The 18,424-nt window shown below is 44.2% G+C and overlaps 1 protein-coding gene across 1 annotated transcript in view; it reads left to right on the forward strand.

Moving 5' to 3' along the window:
* Positions 1–18,424, forward strand: part of galnt14 (UDP-N-acetyl-alpha-D-galactosamine:polypeptide N-acetylgalactosaminyltransferase 14 (GalNAc-T14)) — a 195,095-nt gene that overhangs the window by 143,157 nt on the left and 33,514 nt on the right. The window contains exons 6-9 of the mRNA XM_069657584.1: positions 513–634; positions 7,171–7,258; positions 12,802–12,886; positions 16,932–17,035. Coding sequence (XP_069513685.1) covers positions 513–634; positions 7,171–7,258; positions 12,802–12,886; positions 16,932–17,035 — 399 coding nt within the window. The remainder of the gene's footprint in view (positions 1–512; positions 635–7,170; positions 7,259–12,801; positions 12,887–16,931; positions 17,036–18,424) is intronic.

Consider the following 18,424-nt stretch of genomic DNA (forward strand, 5'->3'; position numbering starts at 1 on the left):
TCTGCTCTGCCGAGCCTGCGGTCAGTGACGCCATCGACTGCGACCTGTCTTCCCTCATGATGTGACATGCGGAGGGCGCTCACATAATCGCAGCATAAAAAGCAGAAATATGCATAAACAATTTAAATAAACAGAAACTAAAATGCAGCACTTACAACCATAATCAGATGCAGGGCAGTACAACCTCAGTCAGAACATTAATGTGACTCTTACGTCTAAATGGACTCTTGTGATAATTCTGCTCCGGCGCAGACGGATGTCGTTAAAAGTAGACCTCATGTTGACATCCTGAAATAGTCAATGAAATCTATTTCTGTGGAGACATTCACGTCAAAATCCACACACACCTCCGTACAGAAGGAGCAGCCATCGCTCCACAGACATGTCATAATTATATCTTCATGCTGATAAAGAGAACGACTCTCAGATGTGGAAACATGTGGAGAAGTTTGATTAAATAATGAATGTTTTTATCATATGTGTAATTAACTGTGTTTCTGTCTGTGCGTCAGGTCTGATCCGGTCCAGAGTGCGCGGGGCCGACGCCGCGAGGGCCGGGGTCCTCACCTTCCTGGACAGCCACTGTGAGGTGAACAAGGACTGGCTGCCCCCGCTGCTGCAGAGGATCAAACAGGTGCAGTCTGATGTTTCATTGAGTTACAATTTAAACCCAATTTGCAGTCAGATCGTTTTCCGCACGTCGAACACTGAGGACGAGTCGAGCGCTGTGCTCGCGTGTGAGTGGGATCATGAGTGTCAATAACTTCAGCAAGGACACTTTAAAAATATGGAGTACTTCACTGCACTGCAAAAAGTCTGTGTGTGTGTGTGTGTGTGCGTGTGTGTGCGTGTGTGTGCGTGTGTGTGCGTGTGTGTGCGTGTGTGTGCGTGTGTGTGCGTGTGTGTGTGTGTGTCAGTGGTCGAGGTGAAATAGCGCCATGGGAGAAAATAGCTGTCGGTCTGATTGCCTCTCATTAAGAAATAAGTGCTGCACTCTCTCCTTCACCCTGCTCCTCCCCTCTGCTCTCCTCTGTTGGTCTCCCCATCTTCCTTTCCTTCCTCCTCCTCATCTCCTCTCCTGTCACCTCGTTTTATGTCCTCTCACCCCCAATTTCCCCTCCACTTTCCTCCTCCCTTTTATCACCTCTCCTCCTTTTTGTCTCTTCTCCTCTATCCATCTTCACACCTCCCACTTTTCTCCTTCGTCTTTCCTCCCCACTTTCCTCATGTCTCCTCATTCCACCTCTCTTTACCTCTTTCCATCTGCCTCCCTTTCTCTCCTCATACCTCTCCTCACTGTCACTGTGTCCTTATATGACGTCATCCTCTTCTTTCCTTACTTGTCCCCTTTTTTCTTTCCTCTCCTCTTCGGTCCTTACCTTCTATGGCTCTCCCATCTTCTCTTTCCTCCCTCTCCTCTTTTTCTTCTCTCATCTCTTTCACTTTTGCTGATGTGACATCCTCCTCTTCCTCCCTTTGTCTCCTTTTCATGTCCTCATTGCCTATCAACCGATCTTTCCTTCCCTACCCTTACACCTCTTTCCTCCTCCCTTATCTCCTTTCCTCTTACACCCTAGCTCTCTTTACGCCTCTCTTACCTCCCTTGCCTCCTATTTTCTCCATCCACTCCTCCTCTTACCTATCCTCCTCTCTCTTCTCGTCTTTCTTCTCCATTTTCACACCTCCTTTTTTGTCCTTCGTCTCGTCTTTCCTCCCCACTTTCATGTCTCCTCACTCCCTCTATACTACCTCTCTTCATCTCCTCCTGCCTCCTTTTCTCTCCTCTTCTGTTTTGCTTTGTAGCTATCTCCCTTCCCTCCCCTTCTCCTTTCTCCCTTTGTTCCTCCTCTCTTCTCCTCTTTTCTTCTCCCGCCTATTTCACGTTTATTCTGTCCACTTTTCTGACTCCTTTCCATCCCTTACTCACCTCCTCATTCCATCCTCGTCTTACTCCCCTTATCCACCTTTCCTCCTTCCATCCTCCTCTGTCCTAACTTCCTCTCTCTTCTCCTCCTTTTTCCATCTTTACACCTCCTATTTGTGTCTCTGTTCTCTCCTCTCCTCTCCTCTCCTCTCCTCTCCTCTCCTCTCCTCTCCAGGTATCTGTCCTCTCCTCACCCCTCTCTCCCTTCATACATCCTCTCCTCCTGCCTCTCTGTATCTCCTCAAACCTTACCATTAGCTTGATAGACACCTCCTCTCCTCTTCTTCCCTCTCCTTACAACTCCTCTCCTCTTTCTCCTCTTGTCTCTCTTTCACTTCTGTCCCCCTTATGACACTCACCTCCTCATGCCCTCCTCTCCTTGTCCACTTGTCCCTCTTAGCTCTTTTCACACCTCCCCTCCCCTTTCCCTCCTCTCTTGCATCATTCTTCCTCTCTTCTACTCTCCCTTTACACCCTTTCTTCCCTTTTATCACCTTGTTTGACTCCTTTCTCCTCCTTATCTTCCCATTCCCTCCTGTCCTCCCCTCCCCTTTCATGTCCTCTAACATTTATTGCTCTCCTCCTTTTTCCTTCTGTCTTCTTTGCGCCTCCTTTCACCTCTGTTGTCTTCTTTATTACCACTGTCAGACGCTGTCTTCTCCTTCTTTTATTCTTTTCTCCCACTCTTTCTCGTGTCCTCCTTTCACCTGTATCTTACTCTTTTTGGTCGTCTCTCCTCACATCACCTGCACCTTCACTCTTCTCCTTTTATCCTTTTGTTTTACCCTCCTTGTCTCCTCTCATCTTCCTCCCTCTGCTCTCCCTTTCTTCTCACACCTTCTGTTCTCTTGCATCCTCTCACCTGCCTCCTCCTCCTCCTCCAATGCATCAAGTCAACAGTTGTTTCTGCTGATATTAAACACCTTTGATCTCCATGCATAGAGCTGCGATCGATAACTAAACCACCACCGAGCCTGATCTGACTCTGCAGCTCCACCAACACCATCCATATTCATGCTCACGCTTTGAGCGTGTGCAGGAGAGTCATCCGTCACTGTCCGCCCTGTCGCTTTATAGTCGTATATTTATATGTAAATGTATGAGGTATTGATCCAGGTAAACACACACAGGCAGAGCTGCACGCCATCATAAAGTCCTGTTCCTCTAAAAAATAATTGTCTGTCTCTTTGATAGAGAGAGCTGAAGTCCCGTCCAACTTCCAGGTTGACTCCTGTTCAGCTTGACAAACAGGTTCCTCTTCTCTTTAAACTCCATTTGCGACCATGCAGCGCTTTTTCCTCGATGCTTGGACAGCGAGTGGTGGTGTTGAATTCTTCCCAAGGCTGCACAAGTATCCGACATTGCGCTGTGTGTCATATCAGATTTTTGAACTGTAGATGAATTGCAAGCAAGGCAATATACAGCATAGAGACCCCTTCAGCAACAACTCCATCCATCCATTTTCTTCCGCTTATCTGGGGTCGGGTCGCGATGGCAGCAGGCTCAGCAAGGTGACCCAGACGTCCCTCTCCACAGCAACGTTTTCCAGCTCCTAACGGTAGATCCCGAGGCGTTCCCAGGCCAAACGGTTGTAGTCTCTCCAGCGGGATCTGGGTCTGCCCGGGGGTCTCCTCCCAGTTGGACGTGCCCGGAAACCCTCCAAAGGGAAGCGCCCAGGAGGCATCCTACCCAGATGCCCGACCCACCTCAACTAGCAATGAACTTATTATGTAAAAATGTTTTCATGGGGGAGTCTTGACGTAAGCCTTAATGTAATTTAAGCCAAACCCTCTCTATCGCCCCCTGCTGACTGGCTGCAGTATAGCTCATAAAGCCCGCCTCCTCCATGTTAACAGATGGGACATGAGTCAAACTATAAAATCACGTCAAATACATTTTTCTCAAACATGGTTTCTGTTATTATAGTTAGTTCTTATCATGCTGATTTACGTCCAAGTGTTCATTTTTCTGTTTTGTTTTTAATTAGTTGTATGATGCTATAAAAAGGGGGCGTGGCCTCATGATTGACAGCTCTGTTGACAAGTGGGGCTCCTGCAGCGTTCTGTTCCCGAGTAGCAGAGTAGAGGAGGAACGGCGAGAGGAGACGTAACTAACACTAACACTACAGTCATTGAACTTTCCATCAGCGTGAATATCTGCTTCAGACCGACACAAGAAGCTGTTGTGCTGCAGACTGAGCCCACCTGAGGGCTCCAACACATCAAGGACACAAGGTAAAGGTGTGTGTCGGGTAGAGGAAGGGGCGGGACGTCAAGACTCGGGCTCCACCAGCCGATCTCTACTGCACACACTCTGGATACAGAGAGCAAAATAGCAGCGCCCGCTCCGGGGGGTATTTCGGCTTCACTTCTGTACAACGAGAGGAGATGGAGACACGTCGTCTATCTTTATATACAGTCAGTGATTTGGGTTGAAGCCTCAAGTGGTTTCGTTTTAAGATAAAATCCCTGAAATGATCAAAACTGTGATTCAGAGGAAGCTAACAACAATACAAAGTCATTGGTTAGCACTGTAGCATCTGGCTGTGCAGCTTTAAAGCACGTACATATTTATTGTCTTTGGACATGAAAATTAAAAGTTTGCACCTGCTGAATCTTTATCATCTAATGTGTTGTTGTCATCACGCTGCATAATGTTCGGTGGATGGTAATCCAGAGGAAGTGCAGGAGCTGCATAAAGGATAATGAACATTCTGATTATGATCATCACGATGTTTTCGGGGTCAGTTTTCCTCTCAGTTCGGTCATCAAATGTTCTCGTTTCTAATCAGGTGGAAAAAAGGAGAAATGGCTGAAATTAAGAAGCTGCTCCCCGGTGATTTGAAAATAACACTCATCTAATTACAACAGTAATGTCGGGAATGCTTCACCCTGAGTGCTGCACGGTGTCATTACTGTAGCAGCTATTAAAGCAGGCGCGGTGCTTTGTAATGTGGCCGGAGCTGCAGAGGGATGCAGCCTGCGTCCTCTTCACTGACCCCGCAGCTAATGGTCCAGAACGGCTCCACCTGCTCTGTAATATCACCGGCTGAAGACGCATCCAGCCGTTAGACCAAACTAATAGCAGGACACTCCATGGTTTAACAGGGAGCACCAGTCTGGCATGCTTCTCTGTGTGTGTGTGTGTGTGTGTGTGTGTGTGTGTTTGTTCCTTTATCCTTGTAAAGAGCGAGCTGTGCCGTTAAGGTGGAATTATGAGGGAAATCGAGTGCAGACATTTTTCCAGTTCTCACTCTTACAAGGCGTTAGGACTCTATTGAAGGGTTAAGGAGGCAATAACTGAGCTATATCCATAAGACTGTGATGGCCTTATGGATGGTTAAACATTAAGAAGGGACTCGTCATCCTTTACTCTGCCGATGTGGTTCGATCTTGTCCTTTCCCAGATTGATAGAGTTTGAGTGAGGACATGGTTAGCTTAGCTGAGCTTAGCATAAGAACTAGACTCAGACTAACTCTGACTCTGTGAAACAGAAATGTAGAAATTATTTATCTGGTCTGGATTACAAATTGATAAATGAAGTCGTGGGCTGCACGATGGTGCAGTGGTTAGCGCTGTCGCCTCACATCTTCTGTGAGGAGTCTGCATGTTCTCCCCGTGCATGGTTCCCTCCGGGTACTCCGGCTTCCTCCCACAGTCCAAACACATGCTCGTTAGATTCACTGGTGACTCTAAACTGTCCGTAGGTGTGAATGTGAGGGTGAAAGGTGTGTCAGCCCTGTGATTGACTGGTGATCTGTCCAGGGTGTAACCCCGCCTCTCGCCCAATGACAGCTGGGATAAACTATATAGATAATGGATGGATATAAAGTTTTATTGTGTAACTTATTCTTATTACAAATAGGTCTTGTTCTGTGTAGCAGATTCAGTCATACATTCATACATATTTTTGTACTGCTTGGTTTTACAGGCTGTTTCCCATTTAATAATAATAATAATAACTTTATTTATATAGCACCTTTAAAAAACAAAAGTTAACAAAGTGCTTTGACAACCAACAAAACAAGCAAATCATAAAACCAGCAAATAATCACAAAAAGAAGCAAAGCACAAAACAAGCTAGGCACCAGAACGGGCAAAGACCCAACAGGGAACAGGAGAAGCCACACAACATGGCCGGACACAAGACCACGGGGACAAAGCAGGGACAAGGAGAGACAGGAAATAGAAGTAAAACAACTGAGAGAGATAAAAGAAGAAATAAAGTAATAACAGAGCGAAAGCAATAGAAGCAATAGAAGGAAGTAAAGGCACTAAAGCAACAAAGGAGATTAAAGTAATAGAAGCAATAAAATGATATAAAGGAATGGATAAAAAAGTAAGAATAAAGTGGATGGATGGCAGACGTCATTTAAAGTGGAACCAGCCATCCTCTGCATCTGTTAGGTGTACAGGGATTCTGTGTTTGGAGCCAATAACAGCCATGTTTATACAGAAAGGTGGAGTTGGGCATTGTTTACCCTCTAGGTGGCCACGCCCAGTAGCCTACCCTACGGTATGAAATCAAGATCATAGACTTATATGACTTCTTTTTGCTGCCAGTGGAGTCGCCCCCTGCAGGTTATTAGAAAGAATGCAGGTTTAATGCACTTCATTTTTCAAACCGTCTTATGTCTTTGACCAGAACACCTCATTGCCCCTGCAGTTTTTTTCCCATCAGCCAGTGCGGCATCAGAACCTCAGTATCTTTCAGCTCTGATTCAAATAAACATGAAAACTCTGAAAAGCCTCTTTAAAGCAAAGTATTGAATTTTGCCTCCGTTCTCGTGCGCTGACATTCAACACCTCTTTCTTCTGATCCGTCTTGATGAACACTCCTTTCATTCGGAGTGTTTTTATTACTTTCATGTGGCTCGGCAGTCCGACATTAACGGCAGAAGTGAAGTGAATAAAATGGAGCTGAAATGAAGTGAACGGAGGCAGAGGTCACTCTCACCTCGCTGAATGTGCTGTGTGCATGACTGGTGCTGAATGACTGAAAATTCCTTTTAATGTGGTGCGCTATAATGACCTTGGGATACACAGACAATGTCACACACACATGCACACACATTGATCTGAGACATTCATTCATTACAAAGGAATTTGATGGTTTGCACACAGAGCACATTTACCTTCTCTGCCGTTCTCTCTTCATGTCCTTTTTCTTCTTCTTCTTCTTCCTGTTATTTCCTCTGTAGCCTTAACCCAACATGAATGTGTGTGTGTGTTTCTTTTGCATCCAGGACCCAACCCGTGTGGTCAGCCCGGTCATCGACATCATCAACATGGACACTTTTGCCTACGTGGCCGCCTCCGCTGATCTCCGTGGAGGTATGGAAACACTCTCCTCTATCCTCACTCAAATACAAATGGCTCTGAGGCGCCTCTGGGTCGTCTTTTGATGACACAATCAAACCCTGAGGCTCCCTGATTTAAGAAAGAGCCCTTCATGATGAGTTCGTGAACCTGGTTTTTCTGGCGTAAACCTCAAACATGAACACCTTTTGAAGAATTTGTACCTGCCAATGACCCTGAAGGTTCACTCATGTTGGATCTTTGAGTCCTTTACCGTATTGTTCTGAATATACTATGACGACCCTGATTATAAGACAGCCCCCCTTTAACACACTCACACACTCTCCTGTCAGTCTCTTGGAAGCGGCCACGGTACAATTTTCTCTGTTAGCATCTGTTAGCTAAGACTGTTAGCATTTTTAGGACCATCTTTTAGGGCTCGCCGTCTTCAGACATTACCCTCTGTGACACCATATTTCTAGAGTCGTCGTCTGTCAATCAGAAGGTTGGGGGTTCGATCCCTGACTGCTACAGTCACATGTAGACACTGAACCCCAAGTTGCTCCCAGTGGCATTGCCATCGACTCTGCTGCATTGATAACCATCACTCCGCCTCGATTGTTGGTTAACTTGGCCGACTTTTGAGGCACTTTGTTCCGGACGATCACCGCGTTTCTCCATCTTTCATCCCCCTGGCGCTGTAGTTGTGAGTGACAGCTGGCCTCAGTCATGACGGGTACACTCGCTTCACAGATAAGTGGGCACGTATACTGACATATAAAAGAGACCCCGAATATAAGATGACCCACGTTTACAGATGTATTTCAAGGGAAAAAAACCTCTTATATTCGGACCAATACGGTAATTAAAAATGATCTTATATTTTAACTCTGGTTTTGTGACGAAAAAGAACATAAAAATGCCCTTATATACGTAAACTGTATGATTTAGTAACCTTTAGCACATCCAAAGCACATGAATTTCACTCGAGTGGTCCGATGATGTATTGAAAGCTTTGTAAATCATCCTGACTAAGCTGGTATATGTGTGGTTTTGGTGTTGGAAAGTTCAGTATTTCAACAAGAAATCTTTATTATTGCAGTTGCCTCAAGGTACTACCCATAATACCCATGAGCCTCAGCTGCTGCTATAATCGATGAGTGAATCTGAACAGTTTTCAACAAAGCACTGCATCATAGTTGCCAAATGTCTCCAGATCTAACCTTTGACCCCAAAAGGAGATTTCAAATGCAGAATGTTTTATAACGTTGGTACAAAGTTGAATCTTTTAGCACCCGAAGAACTTTATTTTTGGTGGTTGAATATTTCATATTAAAAAAAACGAAGGTCATGGTTGACTGTTCCCACTTTTTTACGAACACAGTAGAAGAAACATGTTTTCATTGTGGTTCTCACTTTGTTATGAAGATTCACTGTCAAAACATGAGCAGCTGTTGTGTGAATGAAAAGAAGTAAAAAGTTCACTGAGAGTTCTGAACCCTGCACGCCCTTCAGTCGTAGCAGACAGACGACAACACAGACATTAGCGAAATACCTTTTTCTCTCGTATCATGAAATCCAAGAACAACCTGTTCCAGTCTCATTAAAGTAAGGAGCAGAGGACGTGGAGAGAGGAGATCTGGTGGCCTGTCTCTAAACATGAACATAAATAATGAGGCTGTGCTGTGGAGACGCTCCAGAGGGATCAGTGGAGGGTGGAGTGAGCTGAAGGATTCAGATTGTCTTCTCCTTCTCTGATCTTTACAGGAATACTTTGACATTTGGGGAAACATTTGCTTTCAGGCAGAGAGATAGAGAGGTGACTGATACCTCTCTCAAATCGCACGTCATGTATAATCTAAGCTCCAACAAGCAGTCTGTTAGCTGAGCAAAAAGACTGACAACGGGGATTCTTTCTTTGTTTAATATTAAATAGATGTTAGACTATAATACACTACGCACAACAATGACTTTATAGTCCTATCAAAATGGACTGCACTTATAAAGCGCTTTTCTAGTCCGCTCAAAGCGCTTTTGTACTACATGTCACATTCACCCATTCACGCACTGAAAGAGCCTTCTATGCAAAGTGCCAACCTCCAATCAGATTGTAACCATTCACGAGCAGATACACACCGATGGCTTTGTCTTTGGGAGCTTCAACATATAGACTGCTGTAGCGGGGGATCGAAATGCCAAACCTTCGATTGAAAGGCGGCCGACTCTTCCAGTGAGCCCCGCCACCTATAAAAGAAAGTCTGATTGTACAAATGTCGATACACCAACCGAAGAGACACAACAAACAACATTTAATGTGACAAAGTTGACGATCTCCAACTCGACCCGCCATCCAAACCTTTAACCGTTCCATCCCTTTGTCACTTGTTATTGTTAATGCAGTTAATAAATCATAAACAGCTTCCTGCACAAATTTAGATCAAACGATAGGAAACAATAACCAATGGAATTCACAAACACAAATAAGTATGCAACCTCACTTCACTTTAGATATCAGCAGTTATATGAAAATGCCTCCGGCTGCTACGATCAACCAAAACAATGAAACATGTGAGGTAGCGGTCGGCTGCTAGGCTAGGTAGCATGACACAACAACCAGTGTATGTGGCTTCTAATTCAACATAATACACAGACCATTGGCAGGACATGATAAAGAAGCCAACACTCACCGTTCGTACGTAACATCCAATAATAATCAGATTTTTAATACTAACTCAGTAGCGGATTAGTTTGACATCAGCAGCAGCCATCTTGGTTGTTATGAAAAGGCCTCGCTGACCTTTAACCCCACCCCTTATTAGATAAACAGTTGTGATTGGCCTGACTTTATTTAGGCTGAAGGAGCAGGAGGAGGACCAGACGCATCTGCAAGAGCAAAGAGAGGCTACCATGGTATCTGCTAGCTTACGCCCCTCTATCATATTGTAGGTTGGCGTCCTCTTTAAGAACACTTACACGCCACAGTCTCCTCCGTTTGAAAATGTTTAGCTGCTGTTATCTGTGCATCACTGAAACGCACTCTTGAAATCTTGAAACCAGGAAATTCCTGAAAGGCTTGAAAGTGGATCCCAGATTGATGATTCCGAGGGGGGGAATCAGGGGAGGGCATTTCCTCTCAGCTCGACAACATGCTGCAGTTACAGATGAGCTGAAACCAAATGAGCCGATAATGCATCAGAACAATACACAGCTGTGTTCTCAGCTCGTCTCCGTCATATCTCACCGTCTCTGAAGCCAATCTCTGCTAAGAGCTTCGCAGCCGCTCTCTCTTTCCATTAGCCTGTCTTACTCCAATCTTCTGCTCTCGGTAACAGCAGTCCGCCAATCAATGCTGATAATAGCCCTGTCCATGCCTCCCTCTCTCTCTCTGTCTCTCTCTCTCTATAACACACACACAAACACACACAAACACAGACATACACGGGAATCAATAGTTATAGTTGGGCCGACAAAAGGACATTTTAATTATAGATGAAGCTGTCGCTCATAACAGAAAAAATACGGTTATAAGATGGACTTTCCTCCATACAGACACTCTCACACACATACACACACATGCTCACACACACTTGTTCAGACACACACACACATGCTCACGCACACACACACGCTCAGACACACGCACTGATTGGGGGATGGGATTGCTGTGGCAGCAACTCCTTGGCCTGCTGGACTGCCTTATCAGCAAACACACACACACACCTACAGAAGGCAACAAACATGCACACACACGTTTACTCACTTGTACATCCACACACACTGAAACAGGAAGTGAATGATAGTTAAACACAGAGTTTTAAAAGGGGTATGTTTAGTGAACTGGTTGGAGTGAATGTTTGATTTTCCCCATCAGATTTTGAAATATCACTCAGTGTGTGTTTTCCATCCTGATTGTGATTTAACCAAAAGAAACTAACACAATAACACAAACATCTATACATCTTTATGTCTACTGTAATTGCAGCCCATCTGCTTCAGTCTCCATACTGATATTATGCTGATGTAAAGCTTTGGTAAAGATCACTGCTAACAAAGTCTAACTGGAGTAACCTGAAGAGTAAAAGTGAGGAAAAATGCTGTACTGTGTTTGCACTGTTCTCCCCAATGAGTTATAGGTACATTCTTGAGATTGCACCTATTAAATATTCATAAAGTCATTTTTATGACCAAAATCAGTGACGCCTGGTTTGACCTTTGCACTCGAAAATAAAGATTATGCACGCTGCCTTTGCTTTGCCATAAAAGGTTACAATAGGAAAATGCAGTAACTACATTTTCAGGGTCAAAGACACGGTGGCCGACAAGGGCGGTCACGCTGCAACGGCCCAAATGGTTTGCATAAGAAGGTGCAGGCTGCAGATTCAGAAATTATGCAAAAGTCTAAATGGAATGCAACGACGTGAACCGGCTGCAGATGAAATAAACGAGCTGCAGAACGCCGGAACAAATGCATTAACATGAAACGCACTGCAAACACAGAAACGATGCAAAGTCAAAAACACTCACACAGTAAACACAGTGCTCCAGGCCTGTAGGGGGCGCTCTGTGTGACTGGTTTATAATTGATGGGAGAGAGAGAGAGAGAGAGAGAGAGACAAGACAGTGAATTTATTAATTATCAGACCTTGTAACGTAACACGCCGCTTGAGCAGAGCATCTCTGTTGTTCATCAATCAATCACAGCTTTTGTTGAGAAATGGCTCCTGATCGGCAGACAGCTTTGCTAAAGTTATCTGGACCATAGGGGAAGACACGGCCGGGCTGCTACCATACAGTCCTGTGTCTCTCTCTCGTCAATAATAAACCTGTCCCACCAAGCGCCCCCTGCAGGCCTGAAGCACTTCCGTTGTGATGACTTTTTCTTCTGCATGTATTTTCTGGGTTTGTGTGTCTTTAACTTTGCATCGTTTCCGTCTTTGCAGCACGTTTGATGTTAATGCATTTGTTTTTTGCAGCACATGTTTTCATTGAACGCGTTTCCGTTGTTGTATTTGTTTTGGACTTTTGCGTGTGTTTATGAATTTGCAGTCTGCTCGCGTCGGCCACCGTAAAAAGGTCACATTAGCTGAAATGTTTTTCCAGAGTTCCAGAGGATTGGAGCTCTGTCATGGATGCATTATGGGTTACCTGACTGTTGTGGGACAGTTTGATCAATGATGCCTCCCCCTCTAATGTTTGCTGAATTAGCTTTGTGATTTGAATAATAAAATATGGATGATATGACATCTTCAACAAAGCTAAAGCTAGCTATAACTAAACATCACCTGCATGCAGGTCTCAGGAATTTTTCCAGGTGATTGCTTGTTATTAAATGGCTAATGTGGGCATTACCTATTCCTTCTCTTTTCAGTAGCAGAACCACCTTCACATTTCACCTGGATAATTTCATCTCAAACAGGTTTATTAAGTTAGATTAGTAGTGATTGAAATCAGGCCGCAGTAACTTCACTTACAACACCAAACTTATAGTTACTATGGTTAGCGTTTCCATGGCAGCACAGTACTGTTTACATATATTGTCATGCAGTTGAATGTGTTTGTTTGTCCCTTTTCTCCCTCAGGTTTTGACTGGAGTCTCCATTTTAAGTGGGAGCAGCTGTCGCCCGAAGAGAGAGCTCGCCGGACCGACCCGACCCAGCCTATCAAGTAACTCCCTGACACACACAGACACACGCGAGCACGCAGTATAACAGCAATACAAACATATAAACACAGCAAGCAGCTGAGATTAAAGCCGTTGAAAAGGAGGAGGAGAGCAGGAACAAGGGAGAATAAAGCGTGTCAGAGTAAAGCTGACAGAACACAGTCAGCTGCTTCCTCCTTGTGTTCAAGAAAAGTTCTGTTCATAAATAAATGCCAGAAAACTTGCTGGAAAAGTTTGACGTGGGCGTTTAACCTCGATCTTCACTTCCCATTTTCACGCTCGGATGGAGAGTTTTAATTGCTGCTAAATGTGGTCTGAGTGTCTGTGTGTGAGCGCACACTCGATCTATACCGAGCAGACACGCAGTCTTCAGCAGCCTCTATAGGAGGGCTGTATTTCTGTCTGAAGGACTATATTCATTAATATAAAACACAATATGTTTTCATACTATGAACATGCATCACTTTATTATGTTGCATGTACAGTTTAAACTTTACATTGTGCCTCATAAAATTGAAGGTATTGTAGTTGCTGTGAGCCGTGTTGCAGACGTAGTGATACATTCTTCATATTAACTTCTGTTGGTGATTTTACATGTTATTTGTTGTGCAGGCTGTGCTTTCACTTCTAGACCCAAATGACAAATGACTTGACAAAGGTCAAACAAAAGGTTGACATAAGTTTCACTGGGATAGACGATGAACTGGCAAAGAGGTGGTGTAACAGCGGAGCTTGGTTACAGTGCTGTAATTTATTGTGCTGGTAGTGCAATGTAAAAAGTTGTCCTATTTTCGTGTAGACAAAACCATGATGACCTTATTTCATCATCCATTTTATCCTCTTCCTTGGTGTCATGGTTTGGAAGCCTCTCTGTTAAGAACAAGAACTCCTTAAATCAAATTGTGAAATGGTCAAGTAAGCTGACCGGCGAGTCCCAGCTGAACCCCTCTTTCCTGTATAACAAGCAGTTACAGCCGATAGCCACAACCATTTTAAATGACAGTTCGCATCCTTTGCAAAGTGAGTTCCAGCTTCTTTCCTCGGGTCGGAGGTTCTTAGTCCCACGCTGTAGAACTAAACGTTACAAAACAGCTTTGTTCCAGCTGCAATCACACTGGTAAACAAGCTGTAGAACCTTTGCACAAAACTGCACGATTCACTTTGGAGCATGTATCTTATTTTCTATGTATTGATTGATTTTTATCTCATTGTTTTAATCTATTTTATTTTATTGAACTGTTTTTATTCTTTTAACCTGTCTGGTAGGAATTTTTACTTCTGGCGTTTTTTAATTATCTTAATTATTTGCTTTTATTCCATGCTTTTATTTCATGGATTGCAGCACCCTGTCGATTTTAAATTTGTTTCTTGTTTTATGTCTTGTCTAGATTATCAAACTGTGTTGGATGTTTCGACTCTCGACTGCGAAACTAGTTTACCCTTGGGTATCAATAAAGTAACCTGAACCTGAACCTGAAGTCTAAACATGTACCGAATTAAAGTTATTATAGTGTAGTTTTAACAACGCATCTTTTGGGTCAGACATTAAATCCCATCATCAATTAAGTCCTGATAGTGGAGAGTGTATTTGATATGTTGGCGATATCCGTAAAGGTTAGTGCCTGTAAACTACCGATGTAGTGAATGTCATGTATTAAAAATGATTCCTTTCAAAAGTACATATTTAACAGGACATGGCTGAGGCAGGAAGAACCAACACGCATCCACTTTTATCACTTTTATTTAAACCACGGAGACTCCGTCTGCAGTGTCACATGCTCTGTGGCTGTCGTTAAATGCAGTGTTGTGTTTGACCTGTTCGTAGCAGCAGCGTACCGAGCAGCGAGCGGGGCTGCGGGGAAAGTTAACACAAAATCAAATAATCAATGCCTCACAAATCATTTGCTTGGGCGAGATGAACCACCAAACAAAAGGGATGGCAGAGGAGCCTCACACACACACACACACACACACACACACACGGTTATAAATACTAAACTCTGGCGCCGTTCCTCCTTCATAAGTCAGATTGGTGGCAGGAGCCCAGATTTACTGCTGTGCCAACTCGTGAATGTCTGACTTGGTGCATGTTTTTTTTTAGTGGAGGCAGAGTGTTAAACACTTGCAGATGGACGGGTGTGTGTGTGAGTGTTTGAGTGTGTGTGTGTGTGTGGATACAGGCAGTTAGATGGAGTGTAGCTTGTTTATTATGACGGTCTGTCTCGTCCTGGATGTCAGCGCGCTTCATCTGTCTGTGTAACATCAACCTGCGGAGGCTGGACTGAGTCAGACGGTCCCTCTGGGAACACACATTTGTAAACTATACTTGTGAGGACCTTCACAGACATAGCATCATCCACAACAGCTGATTCTGTTTCACCAACATCCCAGAATAAAGTTGTAACGTTTTTTAGAGACTAGCGAATCTCGGTCCATTAGCGACGTCCGGTCATGACAGCGAGCTTGAAGGATGAAGTACAACTTGCAGCACCTGCTATAGTCATACATCATAATTTCCAAATTAGCACTCCTTGTAATAAAAAGCAGCCTTTGAACTTTATGCTGAAACGAATGTGACATCTTCAGACCAGACCACAATGGGCAGTCAAATACCAGCATGTCCACGTTCCTAGTAGATAACTTAGTGTTGTTTAGTTTATTAGTGCAGGGGTATGTGCAACACAACTGCTGGACCAGAGTTTGCTATATGGCTACTTTACATCTGTGGTCCCTGGGCAGGAAGTGGGAAGAAACTTTGCCTTCTCGTACACAACCGTCTGTGCCATGAGCGTAATTGTTCACATACTTGTCTCTGCACAACACGTGTTACAAGAGGATACCTCTCGAGGGCACACCAGAGAGCGCAGGCCGTATGCAACTACTGTATGTGTGGGATGTAAACAACAGACATGGCTGCACTCTCTCTTTTGTGTGTTCGGTGGACAGAACACACCGTCTGCACGGACGTAACGCTCCCGGACTTGTTTCCATTTTGTTCTGCAGGTTTCCACGTCGACTTCTAAAACAGAACTTATCTGTCTGCAGCTGTTTGACAGGCATGTTTGTCTCTGTGCAGCGGCAACGACACATCATACAGATGTGGATAATTGTGGACTTGGTCAATCAGCTTGCCTTCACAACTTTATGCCGTTGTTGTCCCTGCTGCTGTCACGTCCTCTCTGCCTCCACACTGCCCCTACTGTTCATGTGTATACTGCATCTCGCGTCTGCGTAGAGTTAATGTTGGGCACGTGCACAGCCGACGCTCCAAACAGACGCAGGTATTTCTGATGGTAAAATAAGAAAGAAAATGCTGAAACTTCCAGATTTCTGAAATCCTGTCTCGTTGTATCGAAACCACTGAGCAGTGTTTTTTGTCTCTGATAAGCCTTGAAGCTTGTTTAGGCTAAACAGCCTTCATGGATCGGACCTCACAAAGATAGACATACAGGAGCAGACACACACACACACACATACACACACACACACAAATATGCAGCAGCCTCGTCTCATTTCAGTTATTCATCAGGTCATTTATGTAAATGTCCTCAGCATCCTCAGACACATACAAAGCACAAAGTTTTACATACACAAGGACAAATTGAGCATGAAAAAGGCTTTCTGTGTCCTCACCCACGGAGCGTCACACACACACACACACACACACACACACACACAGAGGGCTATTTGCAGGCGGTGACGGCAGGATAATTGTTGATGAACAGAGGGTATTTGATGACAAGTGCTGGCCCTCTCACTCTTCACTTAATCCAGATCACGAATCAGTGTTTGTTTGTGTGTGTTTGTGTGTGTGTGTGTGTGTGTGTGTGTGTGTGTGTGTGTGTTTGTGTGTGTGTGTGTGTGTGAGTGTGGCAGCAAACCAACAAGCTGTGTTGTGTTGTTGAAAAGGAGAAGTATTTTAACTTGTTGATTTTATTCTGGAGAGTCGTGAGCACAAACGTTGGTGAACAGAGGGCGGAGGAGACCCCCCCCCTCGCTCAGTCTTTGACCCCCCTCTCTCTGCTGTTGTTTGTCTTTCCCTGACAGGACTCCCATCATTGCAGGCGGACTCTTTGTGATTGACAGGTCCTGGTTCAATCACCTCGGCAAATACGACACGGCCATGGACATCTGGGGCGGGGAGAACTTTGGTGAGTGGACGGTCGCATCTCTCACAGACTTCAATCATGAGAAGCTGTTTGATGAGGCTGAATCAAAAAGCTTAAAAGAAAATGCATTTCATCTCTCTTACAAGCCTTGCAAGTAGTTTGCACGATGATGGAATGATGGAACCAAACTCCATTCAAAAAGCAAGTACTTTTAGGGCGCCAGTTGAGCTCAGCTGTTTAAAATCGTGCCCCTTGTACAGAGTCCTCGATGCAGCGGTTCAACTCCGACGCTCGGCCTCATGCTGCAGGTCATCCCCACTCTCTCTCCTGTCACATAAAGGCAAAACGCCAGAAATAATCTAAAAAGCAAACAAAAAAACAAGCGCTTTAAAGGTTTTTGCTTCTGTAATCTTGCAGACACACCTGCATGAAGCATGATTTTTTAGCTTTAACAAATCTGCATCACAATGTCGTTATTTCAGCCTCATTTGGACGCTTTTATTTAAATTAAATGCAGCTAAATATTTTTGTTTATATCAAGAAATGCGCCAAATTTCGGCGAACATGGGATTTGACACTTGTGAAGTAGTAGTGAAACTCACCAGAAAGACATGGAAATAAGCTCTGCAGCTACATATTAAGACAGGAAGTTGATTTTCAACTGAGACTTCCTGATCCTGTATAACGGGACATCAAAGTGGTCAGCGGTCAGCTTCAAGTAGCTACAAGTTAATCCTCAACACTGTTGTGTTCAAACAAATCTAAAAAAAGTTGAAGCTCAGTTGATGCTTGAGTTTTATTTTACATATTCAACCAGGCGATACTACATGACCTACCGTCTTATTTATGTTCTCCAATGACTCCTAAAACCCTCAGTGGCTGCAGCCTTTAGTCACACGGTAACAGTATGTTTGTCATTCCTCAAACTCGATCTGTCTTGCTCCCTCATCTTGGGCTCAGCTACCGGGCCAGAATTCAGAATCATTTGAGCAGTGAAAGCACCTGTCTTATTACTGAATGCTGTTAATTTATTGTTTGATGACATTTCTGCTTGTTTTTCATGTGTGTGAACCTTTTTATGCTGCCGTCTCGGCCAGGACTCACTTGTAAAAGAGACTTAACTGTCATCTTAAATCTGACACTTAATAGGACTCTGGAGCTGAGTGCACCAGCTGGGCGGTAAAAAAAAAAGGTTGACGTAGCTACGACCGACTTCTTGATTGGAATTTACACCGAGTGCACCGAGCTTAACTGACACCGGTCGTAGCTGCGCCCGATCTCATGAGGCGCGTCCACGTGAACACTTTGTTACCAAGCAGCACACGTCTACACTCACTAACTTCTCTCTTGGTCAACAGATGATGTGGATAACAAACACGTAAAGAGAAAAACATTTTACGGATAGTGAAATGAGCAAACATCATGTCTCCC

Source organism: Semicossyphus pulcher, unplaced genomic scaffold, assembly GCF_022749685.1.
Source record: "Semicossyphus pulcher isolate SPU_LCO1_2020_fin unplaced genomic scaffold, fSemPul1.0.p SCAF_11, whole genome shotgun sequence".
NCBI lineage: Eukaryota > Metazoa > Chordata > Actinopteri > Labriformes > Labridae > Semicossyphus > Semicossyphus pulcher.